This window comes from Pinus tabuliformis, chromosome 3_2 (genome assembly GCF_031772625.1).
Source record: "Pinus tabuliformis cultivar Carrire ecotype Pingquan chromosome 3_2, CPIR1, whole genome shotgun sequence".
Lineage (NCBI taxonomy): Eukaryota > Viridiplantae > Streptophyta > Pinopsida > Pinales > Pinaceae > Pinus > Pinus tabuliformis.
In genome coordinates, this window is record NC_142302.1 from 931,003,251 (window position 1) to 931,029,092 (window position 25,842).

The 25,842-nt window shown below is 37.1% G+C and overlaps 1 protein-coding gene across 1 annotated transcript; it reads left to right on the top strand.

Annotated features, from left to right (window-relative positions):
• The first annotated feature begins 15,484 nt into the window (after nt 1-15,484).
• On the top strand, nt 15,485-17,890 carry LOC149183696 (KDEL-tailed cysteine endopeptidase CEP1-like). Its single transcript, XM_089418786.1, has 4 exons — nt 15,485-15,983; nt 16,154-16,386; nt 17,238-17,384; nt 17,470-17,890. Exons 1-4 carry the CDS (start codon nt 15,512-15,514, stop codon nt 17,734-17,736), a joined length of 1,119 nt encoding a protein of 372 aa, XP_089274912.1. The 5' UTR covers nt 15,485-15,511; the 3' UTR covers nt 17,737-17,890.
• The last annotated feature ends 7,952 nt before the right edge of the window (nt 17,891-25,842 follow it).

Below are 25,842 nucleotides of genomic sequence, written 5' to 3' on the forward strand. Positions count from 1 at the left end.
AGATTCTCCTCCACGTTTCCTGCTTTTAAAAAAATTCTCCGATAGGGAACATATATGCAGCTGTGGAGGCCAGCTTGTGTATGAAAAATTTTAAATTTGCATATCTGTATGTGTGCTGAGAAGAAAACTTGATCTCTGTACTCTGTCTGTAAAAACAAAATTCTTCTCCAGAGAGTCAAATTTAGGATAAAAGCAGTTTAAAAAAAAGGGAAATATTACAATTTGATGTTGTAAGGAGAAGCACATGGGGAAATTCCTTGTTTGGTTTCAGAAAAAGGTGAAAATTCAGCTATCCCTCTATTTTCAGTTCTACCTGCTTTCTCACCTGAGCATTATATTTAGAAAAAACACTCAACACCACATGGAGGACAAGCTAAAGGAATTAAGAGAACAATTGGCCATGGTGAGACACATTGAAAGCATTACAAAAATCCCAGCTACAGGAGGAAAATGCACTGCTGAAAAAGCAGTTAGAGCAACACGAAGGCATAGATATTTCTACAAGAAATGAAGGGAAAGAACAGCAAAAGGAGAAATCCCCTGAAATGTTGGCAAGGGAAGCAGTAGCTGTGCTTGATGCATTAAGGCCAAGAAAAGCACAAGAATTCAAACAAGCAGAATAGGAGGAGCAGTGGAAGGACATGGAAAAGAAACACAAGACAGACCACCACAAAAGGAACAAGAAGAATGAGTGAAATGCCAAGCTGCTGAGGCCAAAACTATGGGTGGAATGAAGGCACAAACACCAAGGGAGAAACGATTGCAAACACGGGAAGAGAGCACTGAGAATGTCCAAACAAATAAGGGCAAACCAAAGGCAACCAAAACACAAGTCAAATAGAAGGCACCCCCAGCTAAGCAAGCCAAATCAAGGAAAACTGTTTCTAAAGGAAGCCAACTGATTGCTTCCACAGGAAGCCAGAAAACGGCCTCCCAGCACATGCAAAAGGGTCCCTACCAAGTTCCCAGGCACCCTCACATCCATCCCCTCCATGAACACTCATTTTTTTCAGGGTTCAGGCACAATTTAGTCATGGTTCAACCTTCTACAGGAAGCTACAGGACTTTCTACAGGAAGTTCTGTATTTTTACCAAAAACATCCTGTAGAAGCCTTTGGGTAGGCCAGAATCAATTATGGAGAGGGATTTGAAGCTTGAAGTCTGTTGAGGAGGCATGCAACCACTTTTTTCTTCCATCCTCCACTGGTTTCATCTCCTTTCACCACCATTGCCACCATCATATTGAATATACTTGCACAATCATACCAAAGTTGAGAATTCTCTAGGAAAAGAAGCACAGGCAGTGGGAAGAAGCAAAGAGAAAAGCATGGTTTCATGACAGAGAAGAGGACATCACTTCAGAAGCTTGGCATGACAAGGAGGCCACCAAGGCCATCAAAGATGAGGAGATAGATTGGTTGCTCAGAGGATGAGCAACACTTTCAGTAGGGGGATGATGATGAGCCCCAAAAATGGATAATTATTTGGGCTCATTCAACCTCCTAATTCGACTTAATCCACCATTCTCATTATTTTATTGCATGTTTTTTATTATATTTATGCTAATAGAGTGAATTGGGTTAGTCATTATGCCAACAAGTCTAATGGGTGCTTTGTGTAGCCTTTTTGGTCAATTTGGAGACAAAATTGAAGGTCTTAATGAGCACTTGGCAGCCAAATTCGTGGGAGAACAAGGGAGAGGATTTGTAGGAAGGTGTCCCCTTCATTTATGGGCCCTTACCTTGAATTCTCCACCATCAGCTCAGAGTTCAAGGGCCACCAAATCAATTAGCACAAGGGCAGCCAAGCAAGTCAAGTAGGACTGCTGTTAACTACAAGTTTTGGGCAGCTGAGTCCCTAAAGTTTAGGAGGACTGTTGGGGTCCTCAATTTGTATAAATAAGAAGGCTTAGGGCCTCATTTTGGTTAGCTAGTGGTTAGTCATTTTGTAGCCAGTAGTTAGTCACTTTGTAGGCATAAGTTAGCTAGCTTGTAATTCGATTTTAGTCAGTAGATTAGCTTTTCTTTCAGCACATTTTCAAGTTCTCCTTGTGGGCAGTTTTTGGAATGTAAAATTTCTTTTGATCAATAAAGATGAATCTAGCTTTGCACCAACTCTAAATATCTCTTAGGAGGCTGTAGCTCTTGGGGTTGGGCCCATCTCAAGCGCCCAATACCTCCTTTGTGTACTTTCATGTGTCTTTGTTGCATTCTTAGAATAAAATCTACTATTTAGATTTAAATATTGTGTTGTTGTTTAGGTTGCTTTCGATGATTAAAAAGGTTTTTCATGTTCATATTTTCTTGATAGATTAATCATAGGGAAGATCTTCAGAAAAAGGCTACCAAACACCTTGGATCTCACCTCCCCCTCAGTGGAATCATGAGCTGGGACCAATGTGACTTTGCTGCCAACAAAAACGTTGTTTTTCTTTGCCATGCAATTCTTAGTGTTGGAATCCTCTTTTGTAGATGCTGATATTAGTAGTGTTTAAATGCTTCAGTTGATGATTTCTTAGTGGCATAAGTTAGTTCACGCATTTAATTTCGAATAAACTATTGTTCATTTCCTTTTGTTGTTACTTAGGTCAGAATAGAGTAAAGTAACTAGGTCATAGGTTTTATAAGTGTTTGTTTGTTCAGTTTGAAAAACCACTTGCAGAGTACCTATTACCCTTCCTTACCTGCACATACTCCATCCAACCTACCTGTTTCATCCTTCACTTAGAACCCTTACCTTACATTTTCCTCATTCGCTTACTTTGCCATGATTCTCATCTTCTTGTGCAACATCGTTTCATCCCTCCTTGAACAAATCTCACCATCTGCGCCACTCCTCGACTCCATCCTCCAAGTCTTGAACTTCCCTACACCCCTATTTCACCTCCATACTCGTTCCTCCACCCTTTTCCCTCCATCCATTCTCCAAAATCCTCTTTTCAGAACATCCTGCAGAAATCTCTGAACATCCTGTAGAACCCCTGCAGACTTCCTGTAGAAGCTCACAAATGAGGTTTCTTGATTGCCAAACTTTTTGAAACTCTCCAGAAGGGTGTTAGGGACCCCTTAGACCCTCTCCGTACCTTCCCAACCTTTTCCAAGCATTTCTCCTCCTTGATCCACCTCTGCACAGTAAAAAGCTAGTTAAAAGCACATGCATGATAATTCTAATAACTGATTCAAAAATACAAAAAGATGTTTTCTTCAGGTAGAGGTAGTCTAGACACATGTATTTTACCTTCATAGAAGTAACGACATCTCTTTTAGTAGTTTGCATTCTCATCTTTGCATCAGTAGGACTAGCTGGTAGAATTAGGGTTTGCTAGGGTTTGCGTTTCTGTTTGGCTTTCAGTTTCTTTCCGCAAGTAGATTAGCTTCCTTTGAGTTAGCTTTCATCCATCAATTAAAAAGCTTCTTCTAAGAGCTCATAGAAGTTGGCTTAAGCTCCTAGCGGACTTGTGCCAGTTGACCAAGTGACAGCTGCGGCAGGAGCTAGTACTTGTGCATACAGCACCGTCGCTTCCAAGTTTGTTACGAACTACCGGGTTGATAAAATTAAAGAAGGGAGTCTTAGGAATTGCAGCATTATTTCTGCAATACTGGGGCCCACCAATCGCGATCTTTTGGCTCAACTTTATCCCAGTTTTACTGAGGGATTGACCCCATTTTTAACTCTGAATTGGTCGAAATATTCAGACTTTTTGAATTTTCGTGGAGGATTAAATCCATTAACGGGGGGTTTGTGGTTGACCGATACTGCGCATCATCATTTGGCTATTGTAGTTCTTTTCCTGATAGCCAGTCATATGTATAAGACCAACTGGCGCATTGGCCATAACCTCAAGGACCTTTTAGAAGTTCATAAAGGTCCATTTACGGGGGAGGGCCATAAAGGTCTTTACGAGATCTTAACTACCTCGTGGCATGCTCAGCTAGCTATTAACCTAGCTATGTTAGGATCTTTAACTATTGTTGTAGCTCACCACATGTATTCGATGCTCCTCGTACTTATTTATTTCTGTGCTTTTTCGATGGAATTTATACTATTTCATAATGTATAACTTGTTAATATATATACTATTTGAAGGAAATTTTTTAATTAGTTCTGATCTGTTAGGAAAGCAATAAATCTAAATGTTTTGTGGTCATAATATTTTCTTAGAAGCTCAAAGAAACGAGTGGGAAGGTAGAGTCAAAGAGTTAACATTATCTCTTTCTAAAAGTGGTGATGTGGATATGGTCTAAACGTCACTACAAATTGTCATGATTAGACTCTTTTCTAGTGAGGTGAAGGTGACGTTGAATACGTATTGGAAATTCAAAGTCTTTGTAATTTAAATTCAATTAAATGGAAAATTTTATTAAAATAAATATTAAATTTAAAATTTAAATAATTATGAACAAATTTCAAATTGACAATATTGGTTGGGGTTAAAATTATATATTATATTTTATGATTATAATGTATTTATAACACGTCCATGGGTCTTATCTATTCAAAAAAATATAATGTATTTATAATACATTTTTAATGGGTCTAATGGTTAAGAGCATGTGTTTCCTCCCAAGAGGTCATAGGTTCAAAACTAGAGGGGGGTTAGAGTATGTATGCCTTCGTAGACTTAGCAGTCAAACCGCTGCGTGGAGACCTTAAAAATGGATATTATTATTATTATTATTAATATAGAATATGATTTTAAATTTTTTACTTTTTAAAAATAGTTTTTCTATTAAATAATTATATGTTTTTTTAAATACTTAATATTAAATTATATAGATTTAAAATTATTTCTTGATCAATTATAAGTTTGGCTTAATTTTAAAAATATATATATTCATTTGTAAAAAGTTTTATCCTCTCATGTGATGTAGCGATTTTTTCAAAATTTTCATAATTAATGTAAAAGTACAATTTAGTTTGGTTCGATGGTTAACAGTATATTTATTTATTTATTTATTTATTTTTGGGTAAAAAGTTGATTTAGAGATTGTCTCTTGTTTTATAAGAAGTTATGAATTACCAATGAAGAGCTATGAATTACCAATTTAATATTTGATTTGATATTTTAAAATTAAAGTATTATTATTTTTATGTATAAAATATTTTTATATTTTATATGAGGAATATAAATGTTCTGATTTTAGGGATTATTTATTTTTAACAATAAGGTTGGAAGTCATTGCATCAATGTCTATCATATTACCAATAAGAATTGAATTTATGTGAGGAGGATCCCAAACATTCCTCCCTGTAGAAATTTTGAATAATATGACACATATTCACAGAGATTATCCTGATTATACACTTATAAGCAGAACATGCATAATACATAACCTCCTCTACGTTGATCATCAATTTAAAGAAGCAGAAACATTCACAGGCGTACATAGAAGCATCAATCACACATATCAACACAGTATTTTCCCGGGGAAAGCATCTCGCTAAAAACCCCAACTATCTGTATATTATAGTGATTGAATCATGTAAAAATACATAGTACAATACTCCTCACAAGTACTCAATACTATCTCCACATGCTACACACAATACAGCTCAGATCTGATCTCCAAATCTCCCCCGCTGCTTGCCTGCCTCCACAGCTCAATACCTGCTCAAGAATGAATGAGAATGGTTTACCAAACTTGTATTTAACCTCCAAAGAATCACTCAAACTGGGAAAGACGTGAGCATAGGCTATAATAATTGGTATTGGCCAATTCATTGGCATACTCAATCCCTTTGATTGTGAAAATCCTCATGCACAACTATATTCACAACTGATAGCAATTTGATCCTCTAACACCTGTCCCTGTTGAACTGAACATGCACTGACATGCAATTGAGTTAATTGATGTATCCTATAGTTGCATTATGAGTTAATAATTATTTTAACAACTCATCATTAGTCTATTTGCAGTTAGACTAATTACAACTAGTTTAACCAAGTCAAACTGAACACAACTTCATTAACTCTACAATCAACTCCACCAAACTCAATTGATTGAGTTCTAACTAAAGTCATGCATGCAACAAATCAACTTACCCACAAAGAAAGCATACTTCTTTCTGACAGTTGCATGTGCCACATCTGTAGCTCAAACTGAAGTGCTCCAAGAGAATAAGATAAAGTTTATAGTCCAAATATTATTATGAGACAATAATATTTGACTTTTCTATTTTTTACAGCCAGTCTAAAAATAGACTTTGATCACTCCTGCTGTGACCACTCCTCCTATGATCACTCCTTCTGTGGTCACTCCTGCTGTGATCATCCCTGCTGTGGTCACTCCTGCTGTGATCATCCCTGCTGGGATCCAAAAATAGAACTTGAGCCATAATTTGCCTGCAGGCCCACTTAGTGAAGGCGACTCTTTTCACTAAGCTCCATCATCTTGTTGCATTCTCAACAAGCATTTATTGTTGCACACTTTTCAACACTCCCTCTCAACAAGAAAGGCTTCCTCTCAAACCTGATCCTATAACTCTGGAATGTTCTCCATGCAACACATCTGGATGGTCCACTTACTCTGTCATCAAAGTCTCTGACTGCTATTGCCTCTATCGACTGAAGACTCTGCATCTCTGTGCTCTTCAGTATCTGACTGCTCTAGCCTCTGTCACTTTGATCTCTGACTGCATCCGTGTTGCTGTTGGTTCTATCTCCCAACATTGCATCCGCACTGCACCTCCCAACTGACCTCCCTGTTGGGCTAGAAACACCCTCTGATGCGGAAGCTCTACCTGCTGCTGACAAGTGCTCCCTCTCTAACATCTGCGCTACTGCAATATCTCCATGCATCTCGCACCATTACACACCTATCTGTGTCACCTAGCACTGTGCAAAACACTTGTGCCTCTCGCATTGCTACAGCCTACATGCTATGCGCTGTCCTGGGATTCCCTGCACTGTCACTCTCTCTGCCGCTCCATCCGCATCTGTATCTACCCAATCAGTCAGTTCTTGCTACTACACATCAAGGCTCCCGTAGCAAGGTTTCATCCAAGAGGTTGGGTACCTTAAGGATTCTGCCCCTCCTCCTTGGGATGATCAATCCACATCACCCCACCTCCTACCTAGAGGTATGGCTACATGCGATCCCTCTGCCCACCTGGCTCGAAGTTTCCCCCTACTGGAGGTCTCTACATGAGTAGATGTCTCTACTCGATCTCCTCTCAGCTTCCCTTGTTGTGGCTGCTCCGCAACCTCCTGAAGCTGCTGCACCAATCGTGGCTCCTCCACAATTGTCTGAGACTTCTTCTGGCTCTGCATGTTGAGAGGTAATATACGCTCCCTCTCAACCACCAAGTCTCCATTAGTTGCCTCGCTCCTCAAGGCTTTGCATGCATCTTGAACCTCCAGAGCATACAGGTTCCTGACCCATGAACCAATCTCATGACAACGAAAGAATCTCACCTTCGACTTGTCAACCTTCTTCCCATCACTGGAAGTACTAGATTTAGAAAGAGAAACCTTCCCCTTCCCCTTCTTTGCCTTACTCGCTAAGGCACAGTTCTCCTCATCATGCATAGATGAAAAACTGTCTCTGGTGCGCCGTCTAATCTCCTCCTGCATCAAATCTGACCATATTCGTTCACAATTTGGCAGTTTCTCCCTTCCATTCACCGAGTCCTGGTAGCTATGCCAACTCTTAGGAAGGTCAAGGAGTGCTAGACTCACCATCCTCATCCGACAGACACCCCCACACTTCCCAGCTCATCCCGACATTGGGTGAACTTCGTGAAATACTGGGGCATACTGTCTCCATTCTCACACTTAATGTTTTTGAAATTTATCTCTTGCTTTGGAATTAAATTCGAATTCCACGAGCTCAAAAACTCAACCACTTCCGATCTAGAATTCGTGAGAACAAATTATTTCTTGTACAGAGATCGACTGTGTGGGCATTCACCACATATCTCACCTTCCAAAAGAAGGATGAATCCAGAAGCTACTTGGCCCGATTACAGAATTTCCCTGAAGAAATAAAATGTAAACACTTTCTGAATAATAGATCCGATGATCAATCCTCGCTTGATATCCTGTAAAAATCTCTTCTACAAATCAAATAGCTCCGATACCATGTAGAACTTTTTCTACAAATCAACCAGCTCTGATACCATGTAGAAATTTTGAATAATATAACACATATTCACAGAGATTATCCTGATTATACACTTATAAGAGGAACATGCATAATACATAACCTCCTCTACGTTGATCATCAATTTACAGAAGTAGAAACATTCACAGGTGTACATAGACGCATCAATCACACATATCAACACAGTATTTTCCCAGGGAAAGCATCTCGCTAAAAACCCCAACTATCTGTATATTATAGTGATTGAATCATATAACAATACATAGTACAATACTCCTCACAAGTACTCAGTACTATCTCCACATGCTACTCACAATACAGCTCAGATCTGATCTCCAAATCTCCCCCGCTGCTTGCCTGCCTCCACAGCTCAATACCTGCTCAAGAATGAATGAGAATGGTTTACCAAACTTGTATTTAACCTCCAAAGAATCACTCACATTGGGAAAGATGTGAGCATAGACTATAATACTTGGTATTGGCCAATTCATTGGTATACTCAATCCCTTTGATTGTGCAAATCCTCATGCACAACTATAGTCACAACTGATAGCAATCTAATCCTCTAACACCTGTCCTTGTTAAACTGAACATGCACTGACATGAAACTGAGTTAACTGATGTATTCTATAGTTGCATTATGAGTTAATAATTAGTTTAACAACTTATCATTAGTCTATTTGCAGTTAGACTAATTACAACTAGTTTAACCAAGTCAAACTGAACACAACTTCATTAACTCTACAATCAACTCCACCAAACTCAACTGATTGAGTTCTAACTGAAGTCATGCATGCAACAACTCAAATGACCCACAAAGAAAGTGTACTTCCTTCTGACAGTTGCATGTGCCACATCTGTAGCTCAAACTGAAGTGCTCCAAGAAAATAAGATCAAGTTTATAGTCCAAATATTATTATGAGACAATAATATTTGACTTTTCTATTTTTGACAGCCAGTCTAAAAATAGACTTTGATCACTCCTGCTATGATCACTCCTGTTGTGGTCACTCCTGTTGTGATCATCCCTGCTGTGGTCACTCCTGCTGTGATCATCCCTGCTGGGATCTGTTAAGGCCCCGAAAATCGGGCCGACAACAAGGGGGATACCCACCCAGTCCGGACCTTGGTTGGCAACTCCTTATCCATTTGTTATAGCGGGTCTGACTGGGGATAATGGGACCAGTTTCCCAATCTAAGGGTGTATGTGTGTGTGTGCAGAGTTGGATGTTGCTGATCTAAGAATACTTAAAGCTAATTTAATTCAAACTTTTAAACTAACTCTATGCTATTGTAATCTAATGAGAAACAACACATCTAATCTATGCTAACCCGGGGTGTATTTCTTCTATTATGCAATCTAAAGAGATTTCAAACAATAACTGGTAATAAAGATCATTCAGCTATCATAAGAATAGAAATCAATTAAGATAAACCACTTTGCATAAGAAGTTAGGCAAAACAGTTGTGAACAACATATCACATAATAAGTTATTCATATATCAGACATAAATAAATGGCTCCACCGTACAGAAGTGCCAAATGGTAACTCATACATTCATGCAGTAACATATAAACAACTGAAAACTGTATATCACTTTAAGAATATAAGCAGAAATGGCCAAGAGATAAAAGTACCATTTATGACTAATCCTACTCATAAGCTTCAAGCAAAAACGATTTATCTCTACTTGTTCTAACATCTACTAAGAGTAAAAAAGTGCAACATCAGTAGCAGACATCAAATGCAAACATTAATAAATTTCGATCCATCCATTCATCAAAACCTCCTCTGAGGGTGTAGAAGTGCATGTTCCGAGGACAAGTTTTTGACAAATTTCTGGACCCTTCTCTAAATGCATGAGAAGGGTTAAAATACTACTTCCTAATTCTAATATTAGTGTCTTTACAAAATTTAGGATGCGGTTTTCAAATGACCGTCCTTTTTCTAATCTAATTTTAAAGAAAAAACAACATTCCAAAATAAGGCTACTTCTGAACTTGGTCTTTAAAGCTGCAAGTGTTCATCATGGGCTTGAGGAGAGTCGGCTCGCTGACTTCTGCACTGAGCTGGGCTGCGAAAACAGAATCTATGAGAGCTGGCACTACTTTTTCAGCCGCGTTTATGATGCATTTCACAGTCATCCATTGACTATGCGGCTTGACCAAATATGCCCAGTAACACTCCCAATTCAACCTGTTTAATGCTTGGATCGCCTTTCCCTTTTCCTGTGCCTTCAGCTTCCATTCTGTTTCCAGTCGTAGTTTATTTGGTAGGCACCCCGGGGTGGTCTCTTCGATTAAATTGGCCCTGTGCAAATTCTCATTTACACAGTCTATAAGAATGCTTGCTTGTGTGGCCGATGTCTCCGCTGCTTGTTCCGCCTGCCTGATTTGATCGTCCCATTTATTAAAGAGAAATTCTTTATGATTCTCGTTTATTCTAGGTGCACTTGCTCTTTTCCCTTCATTTTCGTCCTGCCAAGCTAAGTATTCCATCACTCGTCTGTCACTCTGATCATAGTCACTCCGCAAGTCCACCACTTGATTGGTGATTTTATCGCTCAGCTCGCAATAGTGACTCCACTGTGATATCTTACGTCCCAAATCTTCCTGTTGCTGCAGTAGTTGCTCATTTAAGCCAATAGATTCTGAAATAAATTCCGCAAGCTTAGGCTCATCTTTATGCATTTCTTGTAAAATTTCCAATTGTTTTCCTTTCTCGTCTAGACTTTTTTGATAGCCTATCTGCATCTGCTGAAACTCTTCCTGCAACTTCTCGAGCTGTTTGGAAGCTTCAATATTAGCAATGGCTTGTTGCAACTATCGTTGTAGTAGCTGTATTTGATCTTCTTGTTCTTTCAACAGTTGCTGAACTTTCGATTCCTTGTCAATAGTTACATAAGCATATGCTCCTGCGATCTGAGACAACTTAGTGAGATTTTCAGTTGGGTTATTATTGGGGTCTTTCCATAAGACGTCCAAATGTTCAGCATCTTGTGACAGTGTATTTTCTAGTTTTCTCTTCTTCCTCTGTCTCCTTACAACTGCTTTATGTTGGGGACTATAGAATACGTCCAGTGGGGGAATTTCTTCTACATTAAGTAAAAGCTCAGAAGGTGGAGCGATAGGATGCTCCGTTTTTGTGACACTGCTGACTATGGTCAAAAACACTTCTTGCACTACCTGTGTATTGTTCACAGGTGTTCTTGGGGCTTGCCCTTCAAGATTGATCAACTCATTGAAGGTTTCCCATTCTTTGTCCAGTTCTGTTGTGACGAGTGGCGCTTCAATGACAGGAGGGGGGACATCTCTTGGAGGGGAGGCGATAACCTGTTGTTGCGACATTGCACTTGACTGAGCTGTATCTTTAGCTGCTTCTTCGTTTTTTCCTTGGTCGCTTTCAGACCTTTTAGAATGTTCAGGCACTCCTTGCGCAGTGTTAGATTTAGATCTGGAAGTGCTAGAGTTTCCACTGAGGCTAACGCTTGGAGTTGGTTCTCTGGCAGGCAGTCGCAGCTTCTCTAGAGGAACACTGGCCAGCCTTCTTTCCCTGTATAACATGAATCTTTGGAGGTCATCTGGAGACAACTTCGACCGAGCTTCCCGCAAAATTTCCTGGAGTGAGCTTCTACTCTGAAACAAATCATCAAACAAATCTTTCTTTCCAACGAATACTTTTATTTTGACGTTCGTTGTGAAATCTTGGGCAACATCATTTGGGTCAAATGGCCTTGCTGGGAATTTAAATAATTGTAGACACGTCACATTCTCCACTTCGGTGAAAGCGTGTCCTACATCGAACAATGAAAAGGCCCCACAAGCTACAGGAAACTGAGGCCATATGGCCTTCTTTTTGTTTTTTAGGTCTTTGGTCAAGCCGCCTTCTGAACAAGTTTGATATGCAATTTCCCGAGCCAAAAGTTTATCAGGGATATACAGAGGTAGGACATGAGGAGGTACAGTGCTTCCAAACACTCTAATATAGGTGAACCATTCTTCCCCGAACCATCTTGCGATGGGGATGATATCTATCTGTGCCTCGGGTGAGCACCTCGGGGGGTCTTCATCATACATCATTCTATACAAGGGTAAGATAAGCCCGTGACAAATCTGGTAGAAGTGTGGGACGAACTAAGAATCCCATAACACCTTATGATAAAAATGGGTAGGTAATGGGTCCTGGGTAGTCCATTTCCAACCCATAGTGGGAAATTTAGACACATAACAAATAGAATCCATAACATATGCGGACAGATAAAAAGGAGGATAGATCCTTTGAGACAAGGATCTCTTAGACCGATAATTGATAATAGCCATGTATAGATTATCAGAAAAGATATTGGCCCAATCCATAATATCGGCATTTCTGGCAGCATCTATTAATGGTAGCCATTCAGACGAAAACTTATTGATATCCGGCATCCCAAATAATCTACAAAGCATGGCCGCAACAAAACAATACGGAGAGGTGAGGGAACCAGTGCTGTACATACCGTTTTTGTCTTTTTTGAGCGGCTCCTCTTTTCTGGACCAATCTTTGGTGGTCTCTGCTAGATTTGGGTTCTCTGCCACAAATTTCTTAACGAATTGTGCATTGTAAGTCACCTGCGGTTCAGGAAGATGATACATAAGCTTTAAATCTTGCGCAACGAATGACCCGATGAGCCCATGTCCTTGAACCTTGAATTTTCTATTGTTCATCTTTGCATTGTCAAGTATCCACTTGATCATATCTGTATATGGTAGAATTTTGGGCCTTGCTGCTATCCGGTGAAGAAATAAACATGCTAGCTCCTCTAAGGACGCCTCGGAAGAGCGTTGTGAGCCCGCGACAGCAGCAACCTTCATTATTCTGGGATTCTCTTCTTCGAGCAGTCTGTACATGCTTTCCCATGTCGATATCCCTGCGTCTCTATACAAGTTGTGTCTGTATACAAAGGCGCCATCTCCTTCGTCTTTTCCTTCGCCTCAGAGCCTTGAGCTTTATTTTTCTTTCCCATTTTTTTCTGCGTTTGGCTTTGAATTGTCTTTAGTTCTTCGTTCCTGCAGGTTACGAGTGAAATGGAAATGACTGACCAAGAAAGGTGATGGGAGAGTTTTAAATGCAACAGATATATCAAATATGCCACCTTACGTGAAGTAATTCTTTACAAAAGCACGCGTCTTCATTTCATTTAATAGCTGACAACTAATTCATTTACTATCATTAAAAGCGCATGATCTTGAGTCAGATTATGGTAAGTGGCTTTTCTTTGAATGGCGTGCCCGAAGGATTCGTGATGAAGTGATTTATGATTTGCTTACATAACATCGCAAATCCCACCATAGCAGATCGCGCGGATATAATATCGCAGCGATCGCAACATCGCAGGTCGCAGAAGTTTAATGTTTGTCGAATATTGCCAGCTCATTTCTGCGATATGCTATCTTGCGATCGGTGTTATCGCAAATTGGTAAATCTTGAAGTTTTTTCCTTATGAGTATTACTTTATTGCGATGCGATATTATGCTTAACACGAGAGTCTTGCGCATACCGATATTATAGAGAAATGGAGGCATTTCCTATCTTTTTTGCAACGTGGCTTTAAAGACATTTCCCTTATCATAGACTTAGATTAAAAAATATTCAAAGGACCTTTCTAAGCTTACGATGGTAACCTTATTTTGAAGAAAGGAAATTCTTGCTCTTTCTCTAAAATTTAACTAAGGGTCCCCATTCATTTAGTATTTTGGACAACACTTAAATGAGCAAGGGGGGGGGGGTGTTGCTGGCCACAACAGGATCCAAAAATAGAACTTGCGCCATAATTGGCCTGCGGGCCCACTTAGTGAAGGCGACTCTTTTCACTAAGCTCCATCATCTTGTTGCATTCTCAATAAGCATTTATTGTTGCACTCTTTACAACACTCCTAAACACCTTAGATATATTAATTGACATATTTATTATTATTATTAAAAAGAAACAAAAACTTTCACTACTAATATCATCTAATTCAACTCACATTTATAATCCAAAAATTATATGCTATATTTCAGTATCTCAAAAATACCTTAATTTTTTATAATAAATATGAAAATATAAAATAATGCCATTAACCACCAATTTGATGTGTGAATTGACCATCATCTTAAAAATAAATCATTATACATAATGTCTTGGAATTCTAACTCATATTTATAATCCAAAACCTTTCTTATCTCATTTGATTATTTTAAAAATACACTGGGCTCACTTAATGAATCTTTGATATATCACGTGTTTTCGTGGCATACTAAACAATACCATTAATTTGACCACATATTTGGAAAATGCCTCTAAAAACCACATTATTTAACACCTAGCAATACAAATCCAATACACCTTGCTAGTTTTAAAATCCCTTACTTTCACTAGATATTGTAGGTATCCATTTTTTCATTAACATTTTGTATAACTCTTTATAGTTTTGGATTAACTTTGAGCTCCATTTTCCTTTATCTGTTATATACCTCTGTATATTATATCAATTTATTTTTTTCCTCAATATATATCCCTAATATAAAACCACGTAATACCCCAATACAACCCCTATAAAAATACTATATATTTAAAAAAAATACCCATAAATATAAAAACATGGAATATAACTATTGATTATCACTATACTCTTAAGCAGCAATTGCCCAAAAGCTTCGTACACAGATAAACCCAGTTTTGAATGTAGACCAACCGAACCAATAGCCTTCCAATACACAGCGTCCACTCTTCCACTAACCCTATTCCTCCTACTAAAAGGGTCAATCTCCTACATGGTATGCCAGGATCAAATTATTGTATTGAGGTTGTTGCTTTGAATGAGGTTGTTGCTTTGAATGAGCTATACCATTAGAAACCGGTCGTCCTACCCTTTTACAAAGTGCTGCTTATCATGTCATGAGCATCGCATTGAATGCGACTGAGTGTCTCAGTCAGTTGGTCTTTACTTGGTGAAAAAGGCAACACCATCCCTTCCCCCAACTTGCTTGTCGTGACAGACTCCTCCTTCAATCTCAACGTCTCATATACCTCGAATTATATGCGTGGAACTGGCACCCACTATTGTAAACAAAGTTACCGCACCTGAAAAAACCTTAAACGTAGGGAATTGGATTTCTTATACATATTTTACTGAAGATTCATGAGCACTACTTAAACTTCTAGCCTTGATAATGCTTCCCCATTGGGGGCGTGAATCAAATTTCCTCCATTAATTAATCAAAGTCCGTGTTGGCTTATACGCCACTGTACCACCCAATTAATGCCACCGGGTATCGTGCTCCTTACATTCACTAGAAGCTACTACATAACCAAATTCTCTCCCTTTTTCTCCCCACTGATTCTCATTATTTCTCTGCATACTTCTGTGAATTTGACCGTTTTTTCGTAATGGCGAGTGTTTCAAAGGCAACCCTGTTACTGTTCCTTGCGACCTTGTGGGCTTTATCAGCCAATGCTTCGGATTCTTCCCCTGGATTTACAGATGAAGATCTCAAGTCTGAGGAAAGGCTGCGAGGGCTTTATGATAGATGGGCACTTCAGCATCGGTCCACCAGAAGTTTGGATTCGGATGAGCATGCCAAACGATTCGAGATATTCAAAGAGAATGTGAAATATATCGACTCTGTGAATAAGCAGGATGGTACATACAAGCTTGGATTGAATAAATTTGCAGATCTGAGTAACCAAGAATTCAAAGCCATGCATATGAAAACCAGGATGGAGAAGCACAGGAGCCTGCGTGGAGACAGAGGAGTGCAGGGTGGATCATTCATGTATCAAAACTCTGAGCACCTGCCAGCGTCTATCGATTGGAGAAAAAAGGGAGCGGTTACTCCAGTGAAGAATCAAGGCCAATGCGGTATGATTTTCAAACATAGTTTCATTTTTTATTAATTTTTATGGTTTACATAATACAGTGATGTAGAATAAATAGCGCATTAGTGATAACAAAAAATTATTGATATCTAACCTTTTAACGCTTACTTCCTTCTCACGTGATGTTTTGTATTCGATGTTTTGATATTGCAGGAAGTTGTTGGGCATTTTCAACTGTAGCTTCGGTAGAGGGCATTAACTATATCAAAACAGGGAAGCTGGTTTCTTTATCAGAGCAACAGTTGGTAGATTGCAGTAAAGAGAACGCAGGTTGCAACGGAGGGCTTATGGACAACGCCTTTCAATATATCATAGATAATGGCGGGATCGTTAGTGAAGTAGAGTATCCTTACACTGCCGAAGCTAGCGAGTGCAGTACCACCAAGGTATAGTTAAACACACCCTAGTCTGATGGATTTCCGAGTATAAATTTGCATTATCATTTGGTAGATTTTGATGTGGAATATTTGATAAGTGGGCTATTCCTGGAAATTTACATCGTCTAGCTTTAGTGTTTCAGTTTGCTTGACTAATTCCTAAATTTAACTTGAACATGTACTAATGTATAATACTCAATACACATTTATCCAATTGCATCAAGCCTCTTTTCAAGACAGACTTAGATATACTATATGCAAAAGAAGGATGTTTTCAAAGAGTATATAATTTAATTAGCACTGATATTTGTTGAATAAAATTTCCAATGTCAACTTTTATATGGGTGGATTAGTTTGAATGGTTGATCTTTTTTAATTATATCCAGAAAGTTATGGGTTAACTTATCAAGTTAGTTTCCTAGGCCTCATATGATGTTGCCAAGTTAGATGGTTAAGGGAAGAGCTTGTGCATTCCATTTAAAAAGAAAAGAGACAATCTTAATTATTGAGATAATAGCCTATAATTAACACATGGATCACTCTTTCTTCTCTATAACTTATTATTGCTGGTCAAATTTGAAAGGCATACTTAGTTTTCTTTCATATACTAAAAATTATGCATTATGATTTACTAGTAAATTGCTACAAGTTTATGGTAACTAACAATATTTGATTCTTAGAAAATGTTTGTATGGCCATCATAACTCCTAAACAACACAGGGTGGGAGTTTCGATAACACTTGCTACTTATATAAATAGTACATTTTATATAATCATCCTCATCATAAACATTTATAGTAATGGTATTTTGTCATATTTGTAAGGTGACTAAATCATTGTTTTATTTTATTTTGATATAGATTGAATCAACAACAACTACAACTATTATTGATGGTTTTGAAGATGTCCCTGTTAACAATGAAGTGGCACTCAAGAAAGCAGTGGCTCATCAACCTGTGTCTGTAGCCATCGAAGCAAGTGGTCATGATTTCCAATTTTATTCATCTGTAAGTGGCCATGATCCTTTACATTGTCCTTCAAAAGTAAAAAAAAGAGACGAGTAGTTTACTAACCGCGTTTTTTATTTTATAGGGAGTATTCACTGGTAAATGTGGCAACAAACTTGATCATGGAGTCGTAGTGGTTGGGTATGGTAAGTCTCCTAAAGGAATCAATTATTGGATAGTTAGGAACTCTTGGGGACCTAAATGGGGAGAAAAGGGGTATATAAGAATGCAACGAGGTATTGAAGCAGTTGAAGGAAAGTGTGGTATTGCCATGCAAGCTTCGTATCCAACCAAGAAAACTCAAGATGTTGATATTCGATTAGATGTTGATCACATTAGTGATGAGTTGTAAAAATTCTAAAAACAAAGGGTTCATAAATAAGTTTTAATAATGTGAAGATTTGTTCTTCATTTAGAAGTCAAATTTGGTTATTAAATTAGATTATTGTTTATAGGTAGTTCTTATGATTGTATTAGATTATTATTATCATTAACAAGAATGGTATATTTTATATTAGAAAATTTGTATCGCTGCATTGATCACAATGATAATAAAAATATACAATAGCTATCCAAAAATATGTTTTGGAATTTGTCTAAATTTCAAAATTTTGTATCTATGGAGACAAAACAATCTTTCACGTGACTTTTTAAATAATTACTACTAGAATAAATTTTTAAAAAGACACCTGAAATCAAGAAAACATTGCATAACATTATGTGTTATTCCTAAATAAAATAATGGTGGCTCTAGCTCTATTTGTGGGATAGAAAGTTTTAATCCACATTCGGCATGTCCACAGCCTCTTGTCACCACTACATTATCTCATCTTCTTTTACTTCCTCCACTATAGCCTTAATTGATAGCCTAACATTTGAACTAGATGAAGTAGTGTTTCCTACTAGAGTCGTAACTAGATATCAAAGGAAAAAGACAAAGCACAATGCGAGAAAATATCTTATGAGGGAGGGATCATTTTGAGGTCCCATTATCCAAATGGGATCATTATATTGTTTTTCATTCATAACAATGCTTTCGGAGTGGGAAAAGTGGAGGAATCAACTCATAGGACTATTCTTACCAACAAGACTCAGTTTGGAAAATTTAGGTCTGAAGCCTTCTTGGAGCATTTTGAGGCTTCTCAAAATTAAAGTTGCAAACACATGGCTTAATATAATATAAACACTTTTTACATTCATTACTTTGATTACGGTTTTCAACATTATTTTTTTTAATGAGTTTAGTTTATGTAAAGTGATATGATGACTTATTGTGATAAAGCTATAAAGATAGGCATCACCTTATAGTGAGACCCCATTATGAATGTGTTTTGGATGTCTCAATCCTTACTATAACATAAGTTATTGGTATATCCAGCTTGTGAGCTATTGAATATACACTCTGTGTTATATTCACTAGCTCACACATGGCTATTGAATATACATTCTCTGTTCTTCATTTTAATCATTTAATTCAAAGTTGCAAACACATGGCTTAATATAATATAAACACTTTTTACATTCATTACTTCCATTATGGTTTTCAACAAATTTTTTTTAATGAGTTTAGTTTATGTAAAGTGATATGATGACTTATTGTGATAAAGCTATAAAGATAGGCATCACCTTAAAGTGAGACCCCATTATGAATGTGTTTTGGATGTCTCAATCCTTACTATAACATAAGTTATTGGTATATCTAGCTTATGAGCTATTAAATATACACTCTATGTTATAGCGAAAGCCTAAAAAATTGATCACAAGTCTAACTCGGATTACTCTAGCATGTTATAGGTTAGTTACAATTATAATTAATAAAAAATTCTCAACAAAATTGATTAAATGACATTAAGATTAATCAAATTTTGCATCTAAAAAATACCTGAAATTTATTAATTAAACCTTATAATTTTCTTACAAATGATATGACCACATCTATTCTATTGTCTACTAATTGCTTAAAGAAACAACTGCGTATAGTGTAAAAAATATCCAACATTTCGAGTGAATTTTTGAAATATCAAACGTTTGCCACAATATATATAATTATTTTCCAAAAATAATAAATTGAAAATATGATTTCAAATAATGAAAACTTACACTCTCATAATCTATTCTATTGTCAAAACTTCTATCAATTTGGCCAAAATGAAAGATTGCAAATGGATTATACTACAATAATATCGCAACCACATAGTAAATGTGGTTGATATAAGCTGAAGGCTTATATCAATCACATGCACAACCACATTAGTAAAAATATTGTTAATTAAATAAATATTTATTAATATAAATATTGTTAATTAAATATAGTTAATTAAATATTGTTATTAATATTGTTAATGATATATTATTAATTAATAAATCATTTCTTTCATAAATATTGTTATTTAATAAAGCATTTCATTCATTATTATTAATTAATAATATTTATATTGTTATTAATTAATTAATAACCCATTATTAATAATTTTATTTTTTGTAAAGCTTGGCAGGTCCATCAATTTTCTATTATATATTAGGCAAATTTACACCACACAGACTTACTGGGTGGCCTCAACTTGCCCTGAGGGGAAACCAAGTATGTTGACCACCGATCATCATTATATGCCATCCAAAAACAAAATTGCTTCAGTCTTTCTAGCAGAGCTAGGTAAGTCTCAGTCTCGTGTCCAAATACTATATAACTATACCAATTGACATATGAAAAAAAAATTAAAAGCTACTTGCATAAACAAAAACTAAGCATAATGAAACTAGTCTTTTTGAACATTCTACTCATCAGAGACAGATGCTACAGGAGCAGGATCTTCAGTAGTTTCCCCTAGCACGCCATACAACTCCACGATGCAAGGGATGTGATGGTCAATACGATCCATCCTAATGTCTTGTTTGTGCAACTGAAAAAGGATTTTCTCCATGTCTTTTTTATAACTAGGCAGGCCCTGTATTGTGATTTCCATCCCCACAAAGGTTTGTTCCATCACTTTTCCAAGAAGAGTTTTCATCAAGAAGTAAAAGTACAAGGTGTGTTTGAATTGCGTAATTCTACCTCGTGTATTGCCTGGGTCAGGAACCAACGTCCTCCAGTCTTCTATCTCCTTGTCTAGTTCCCTTTCCTGTTTGATCTCAGCTTCCCAGTCGTCAATCATCTTATGAACTCCTTCATCCATTTCATCCTGGTATGTCATAGATGGCTTTGATATGAGGTGCTCAACAGGCTTACAGCCCCTACGGCTTTCCATCGTGCTCAGTCTCTTGGTTTCTCGGTGGGCCAGGCCCATGGAAAATTTTAGGGGCTAATATTCGCAGGTGGGCTAGCTTTCCAAGATTTTTCCACAAAAATGATTTGCCAATTTCCATTTTATAAAAAAATGATTTGCCCAAATTTTATAATATAAAGTTATTTTACCTTAAAAATTGACAACATTGTATAGATACTATATCTAAAACCATTATAAATTTGAATAATTTTACAAATATATCAATAACATTTTATAGTTGTCATATTAGGGACTAGTGAGATTCGCCAATGTTTTTAAACTTCAAGATAATTTTCCATCCCTAAAATTTTACCTCATTGGGCCCCTGCTGCCACGACCATGCCCTCTCTTTGTTGGAGCCATACCCTATTCATTGATGCCTTGTGGACAGTCAAACAACGTTAGTTCCATCAATCCATTCACATCATACTAACGCAACTGCTCATACCATGCCTCTCTACCCCGCTTCGCCTTTTTTGGGTTAAGGTATCCTAGTGCCCACAAGTGGCCAGGGGAATTGGGTTTCGAGCATGGTTCCCCAAGCTCCTCACAGTGCCCCTCCCCCTTGCCATGGTGTAATTTCCTATCACCCCACTACAGTTGGAGCCAAGCCTTCACGCCCGTCCTAAGTCTAGCTTTGTGATTGCTATCATACCCACATGCAGCTCCCTCAGCCAACATCTGCCCACCATGGTTATGCTTGCCCCTCTATCCCTTATACTGCCCAGGGTCCCTAGCTGCACCCTTGCTACCATGCGTATGAAGATGCCAGGGTTTTCTCAGTGAATTACTGACATAGCTAATATCCCTCCCCACTGCCGACAACTCTTTCCTTCCTCTCCCTTCACCACTCAGCCCCCCAGACATGGCACACCCGTTATACCTTATACCCCTGATCTGAGCCACTGAGTAGGGGATTGTATCTCTACTTAACCCAACATTTCCAGTGCCGCTGTCGAGACTCTGGCTTAAATGCAATAAAAAGAAAATGCAGCGCCAGGCCATGGCCCTCCCTTTCCTCCCCTTGTTTCTCTCAGACAGTGCTGAGCCCCATTGGGGCGGCCTCTTGCCCCTCCCTTTCCTCCAGCAAAACCCCCACCAGCTCATGTAATTGATGCAGGAACCCAACCAAATCATGGAAATGAAGCAAGAAAAAAATTGAATTACATACCAGAGAGACGTTGCTAGCCCATAGCCAGGGTTCCTTCGCCTCTCTTATGATCTGAGACACCTTCCTTCTCCACTACAAATTTCTCCTTCCAGGCACGTCGAATGCCATTCCCATCTCCACCACCCTGCCTTATTCCTCCCTCTTCCACCTTGCCAACTCACTGACCATGCATTCATGGCTAAGGACACCACACCCCCTACCTTGAGCATGTGGGGGATAGCAGTAATTACCGTGCTGGTACAAACCATGTCACTTCGAAGCCTATCATTTCTGACACCCTCTCTCATCCCGATCGGGAGAACTCATTATTAATAAATTATTTCCATAAAAATTAATTAATAATTAATTTATTATTAATAAATTTATTCTTAATTAATTATCAATTAACGATTAATTAATTATTAATTAATTAACAATTCATTATTTTATTTCATTCATTATTAATTAATTCCACGAAAAGATTAATATGCTCAATAGATTAATTCAACCTAATGAATTAACATTATAAACATAAGTGATTAATAAACCCAAGTGATTAATGTTAAAACCCAAGGTAGAAATATTAAACCCAAGGGATTAATATTATAAACCTTAGGTATATAAACCCTAAGATAAATACTATAAACCCTAAAATAAACATGGTTGACCATGTTTTACCATGGTTGATTTTCATATTGAAATAATATTGAGACAATCTTTGTCACAATGCGACATTTGACCATGGTTGATTTTCATATTAAAATAATATTTGTCACAATGTAGCGTTGGACCATGGTTGTGCATGGTTAACCGTCACTATAAACCCAAAGAATCTATATTAAACCATATAATTAATATTATAAGCCTTCTAAATAATATTATACCCTAGGAATATCATTAGATTGATAAACTTAAGAAATTGGTATTATGAACTCAATGGATTAATATTATAAACCCAAGGTATATAAATCCTATGATAAATATTATAAACCCAAGGGAATAATTAATCCAAGTGATTAATACTAAAAACCCAAGGCATTATAAACCTAAGGGAATAATATTAAACCAAATGGATAAATATTATAAACCCAAAGTATATAAGTCCTAAGAAAAATATTATAAACCCTAAAATAAACATGGTTGACATTGGTTGATTTTCATATTGAGAGAATCTTTGTGAGAATCCGACATTTGAACAAGGTTGATCATGATTAATTTTCATAATGAGACAATCCTTCTCATAATGCGACATTGAACCATGTTTGAACATGATTGCTTTTAATGTTGAGGTGAGCTTTGTCACAATGCAATATTGGAGCATGGTTGACCATGGTTATAAACCCAAGTTATATAAACTCTAAGATCAATATTATAAACCTTAAAATGAACTTGGTTGACCATGGTTGACCATGGCTAGTTTTCATATTGACAAAATCTTTGTCATAATGCAACGTTGGACTATGGTTGACCATGATTGATTTTCATATTGATACAACCTTTCTCAAAATACGACCTTGGACAATGCTTGGGCATTGCTGATTTTCATATTAGACCGCGGTTGACCATGGATAACCATGTTGCCACAATGTGATGTTCGACCAAGTGATAATCTTTGTCATAATGTGACCATGGTTATTGAGAATGGTTGAACATGGTTGACGATGGTTGATTTTCATACTGAAACAATCTTTGTTAGAATCTGATGTTGGAACATGGTTGACCATGGATAGCCATGGTTGTCATAATGTGACGTTAGACCAAGAGACAATCTTTGTCACAATGTGACCATGGTTATTCACCATGGTTGACCATGGTCAATTTTCATATTGACACAATCACAACCACATTAATATATTAATGTGGTTGATATAGCCGAAGGCTTTATTTATATCTTCCATTGATAAATATATAATAATAAAAATAATAATACAAAAAAACTATTGTAATAAAATTTTATTTATTATTATTTAATTTTCATGTAATATAAATTAATTATTTAATAATAATACTAGTAATATTAATATTGATTAATAGTAGGAATATTAATTAATAATACTAATATTATAAACCCAAGGGATTATAATTAAAGATTATAAACCAATAAATATAAACTCAAGGGATTATAAACCTAAGGGAATAATATTAAACCCAAGGGATAAATATTATAAACCCAATGCATATTAAACCTAAGGGATTAATAAACTCAATGTTTTAATATTATTCCCTAGGGTTTATAATCCCTATGGTTTAATATTATTCTCTGAGGTTTATATACCTTGGGTTTATAATATTAATCCCTAGGGTTCAATATTATTCCCTTAGGTTTATAATCCCCTGGGTTTTTAGTATCAATTCCCTGGGTTAATATTATTCCCTTAGGTTTTAGTATAATACCCAAGGAATATGAGCCCTTAGATTAATAAGCCCTAGGGATTAATATTATAAATGCAAGGGACTAGTACTAAAACCCTAAGGGACTATGAACCCATTGGAATAATATTAAACTAAAGGAATTACTATTATAAGCCCATGGTATATAAACCCTAAGATAAATATTATAAACCTTAAAATATGCATGGTTGACCATGGTCGATTTTGATATTGAGACAATCAATGTCACAATGCCACTTTGGACCATAGTTGACCACAATTTATTTTCGTATCAACATAATCTTTGTCACAATGCGATAATGGAGCATGGATGACCATGATTTATTTCTATATGGCAACAATATTTATTACAATGCGACATTGGATCATGGTTGACCATGATTGATTTTACAAAACATGGTTGACCTTTGTTGACCATGATATTATAAACCCAAGAGAATAATAAAGGAAAGCGATTAATACTAAAAGCCTAAGCAATTATAAATCCAAGGAAATAATATTAAACCCAAGGGAATAATATTAAACCTTACATTAATAAACCCAAGGAATGTGAACCCATTAGATTAATAAACCCAAGGAGTTAATATTATAGATCGAAGGGCATAATAAACCCAAAGTATTAATGTAAAACCCTAAGGGATTATGAATGCAAGGGAATAATATTAAACTCAAGGGATTAATATTATAAGCCCAAGGTATATAAATAATAAGATAAATATTATAAAACCTAAAATAAACAATTTTGACCACAGTTGACCATGTTTGATTTTCATATTGAGATAGTACTCATAAAAATGTGATGTTCGGCCATGGTTGTCCATGGTTGACTAAGATTGATTTTCATATCGACACATTCTTTATCACAATGCGACATTGGACCATGGTTGACTAAGGTTGATTTTCATATTGAGACAATCTTTGTCACAATGCAACGTTGGACTATGGTTTCTGATGGCGGTCTGGATATAGGCAGGAGTGTTAATCTCCCAAACTGTGAGATTATATCTTCTACTTTTGGTTGCGGGTGTGATTTCTGGTTCAATGAACTCTCTTTCATCCACTGATAACTTTAGAGCTTCCACTAAGTTAGTAGCTCCTCCAAAGTTGCAGAGTTCCTCTAAACTTCCACCAGTCCGGACATGACGGTAATATAAACCACAAGTTAATGAAATTTTAAATTCGCCTTCTAAAACCTGTCGGCGCTCCTTCACTGTTGATCTATTCAAGATCCAATGGTCAACAATATTCCCCGACCTCGAACCTACTCCACATGTATCAACTGTCGATCTTGCTCCACCAGATATAATGGATCTTATGCATATCGGCCCGCTAACTTGCACATTCCAAATCCACTCGAAAAACTAGTTTCCCTCTCTCTCCTCGCTACTACGTGTCATGTTTTGTATGGAATTGGAGCCGAACGGAAAAATACCACTTATGGCCTTTCTTCCACCCGATATCCACTTGTGGTTTCTCCAACCCGCCTCGGCTCATTAACTGTCAGTTAACTTTTTTGCTCGAACACCGTTGATCTGTCTTGGCCAAGATCTAATGGTTCAAAACAAATCTTCATTCACTGGGTGCTTGGGTTTTCTCTACTTTATCTTGACTGTCCGCTCCACACACTCAGATTTCATGAGAACAACAGTTAAAG

Bases quoted from the DNA above. Each gene is read 5' to 3' on its own strand.
- LOC149183696 (XM_089418786.1), top strand. From the start codon at position 15,512: ATGGCGAGTGTTTCAAAGGCAACCCTGTTACTGTTCCTTGCGACCTTG. The intron at 16,387-17,237 runs GTATAGTTAAAC...ATTTTGATATAG, and splicing joins GCGAGTGCAGTACCACCAAG to ATTGAATCAACAACAACTAC. The intron at 17,385-17,469 runs GTAAGTGGCCAT...TTTATTTTATAG, and splicing joins ATTTCCAATTTTATTCATCT to GGAGTATTCACTGGTAAATG.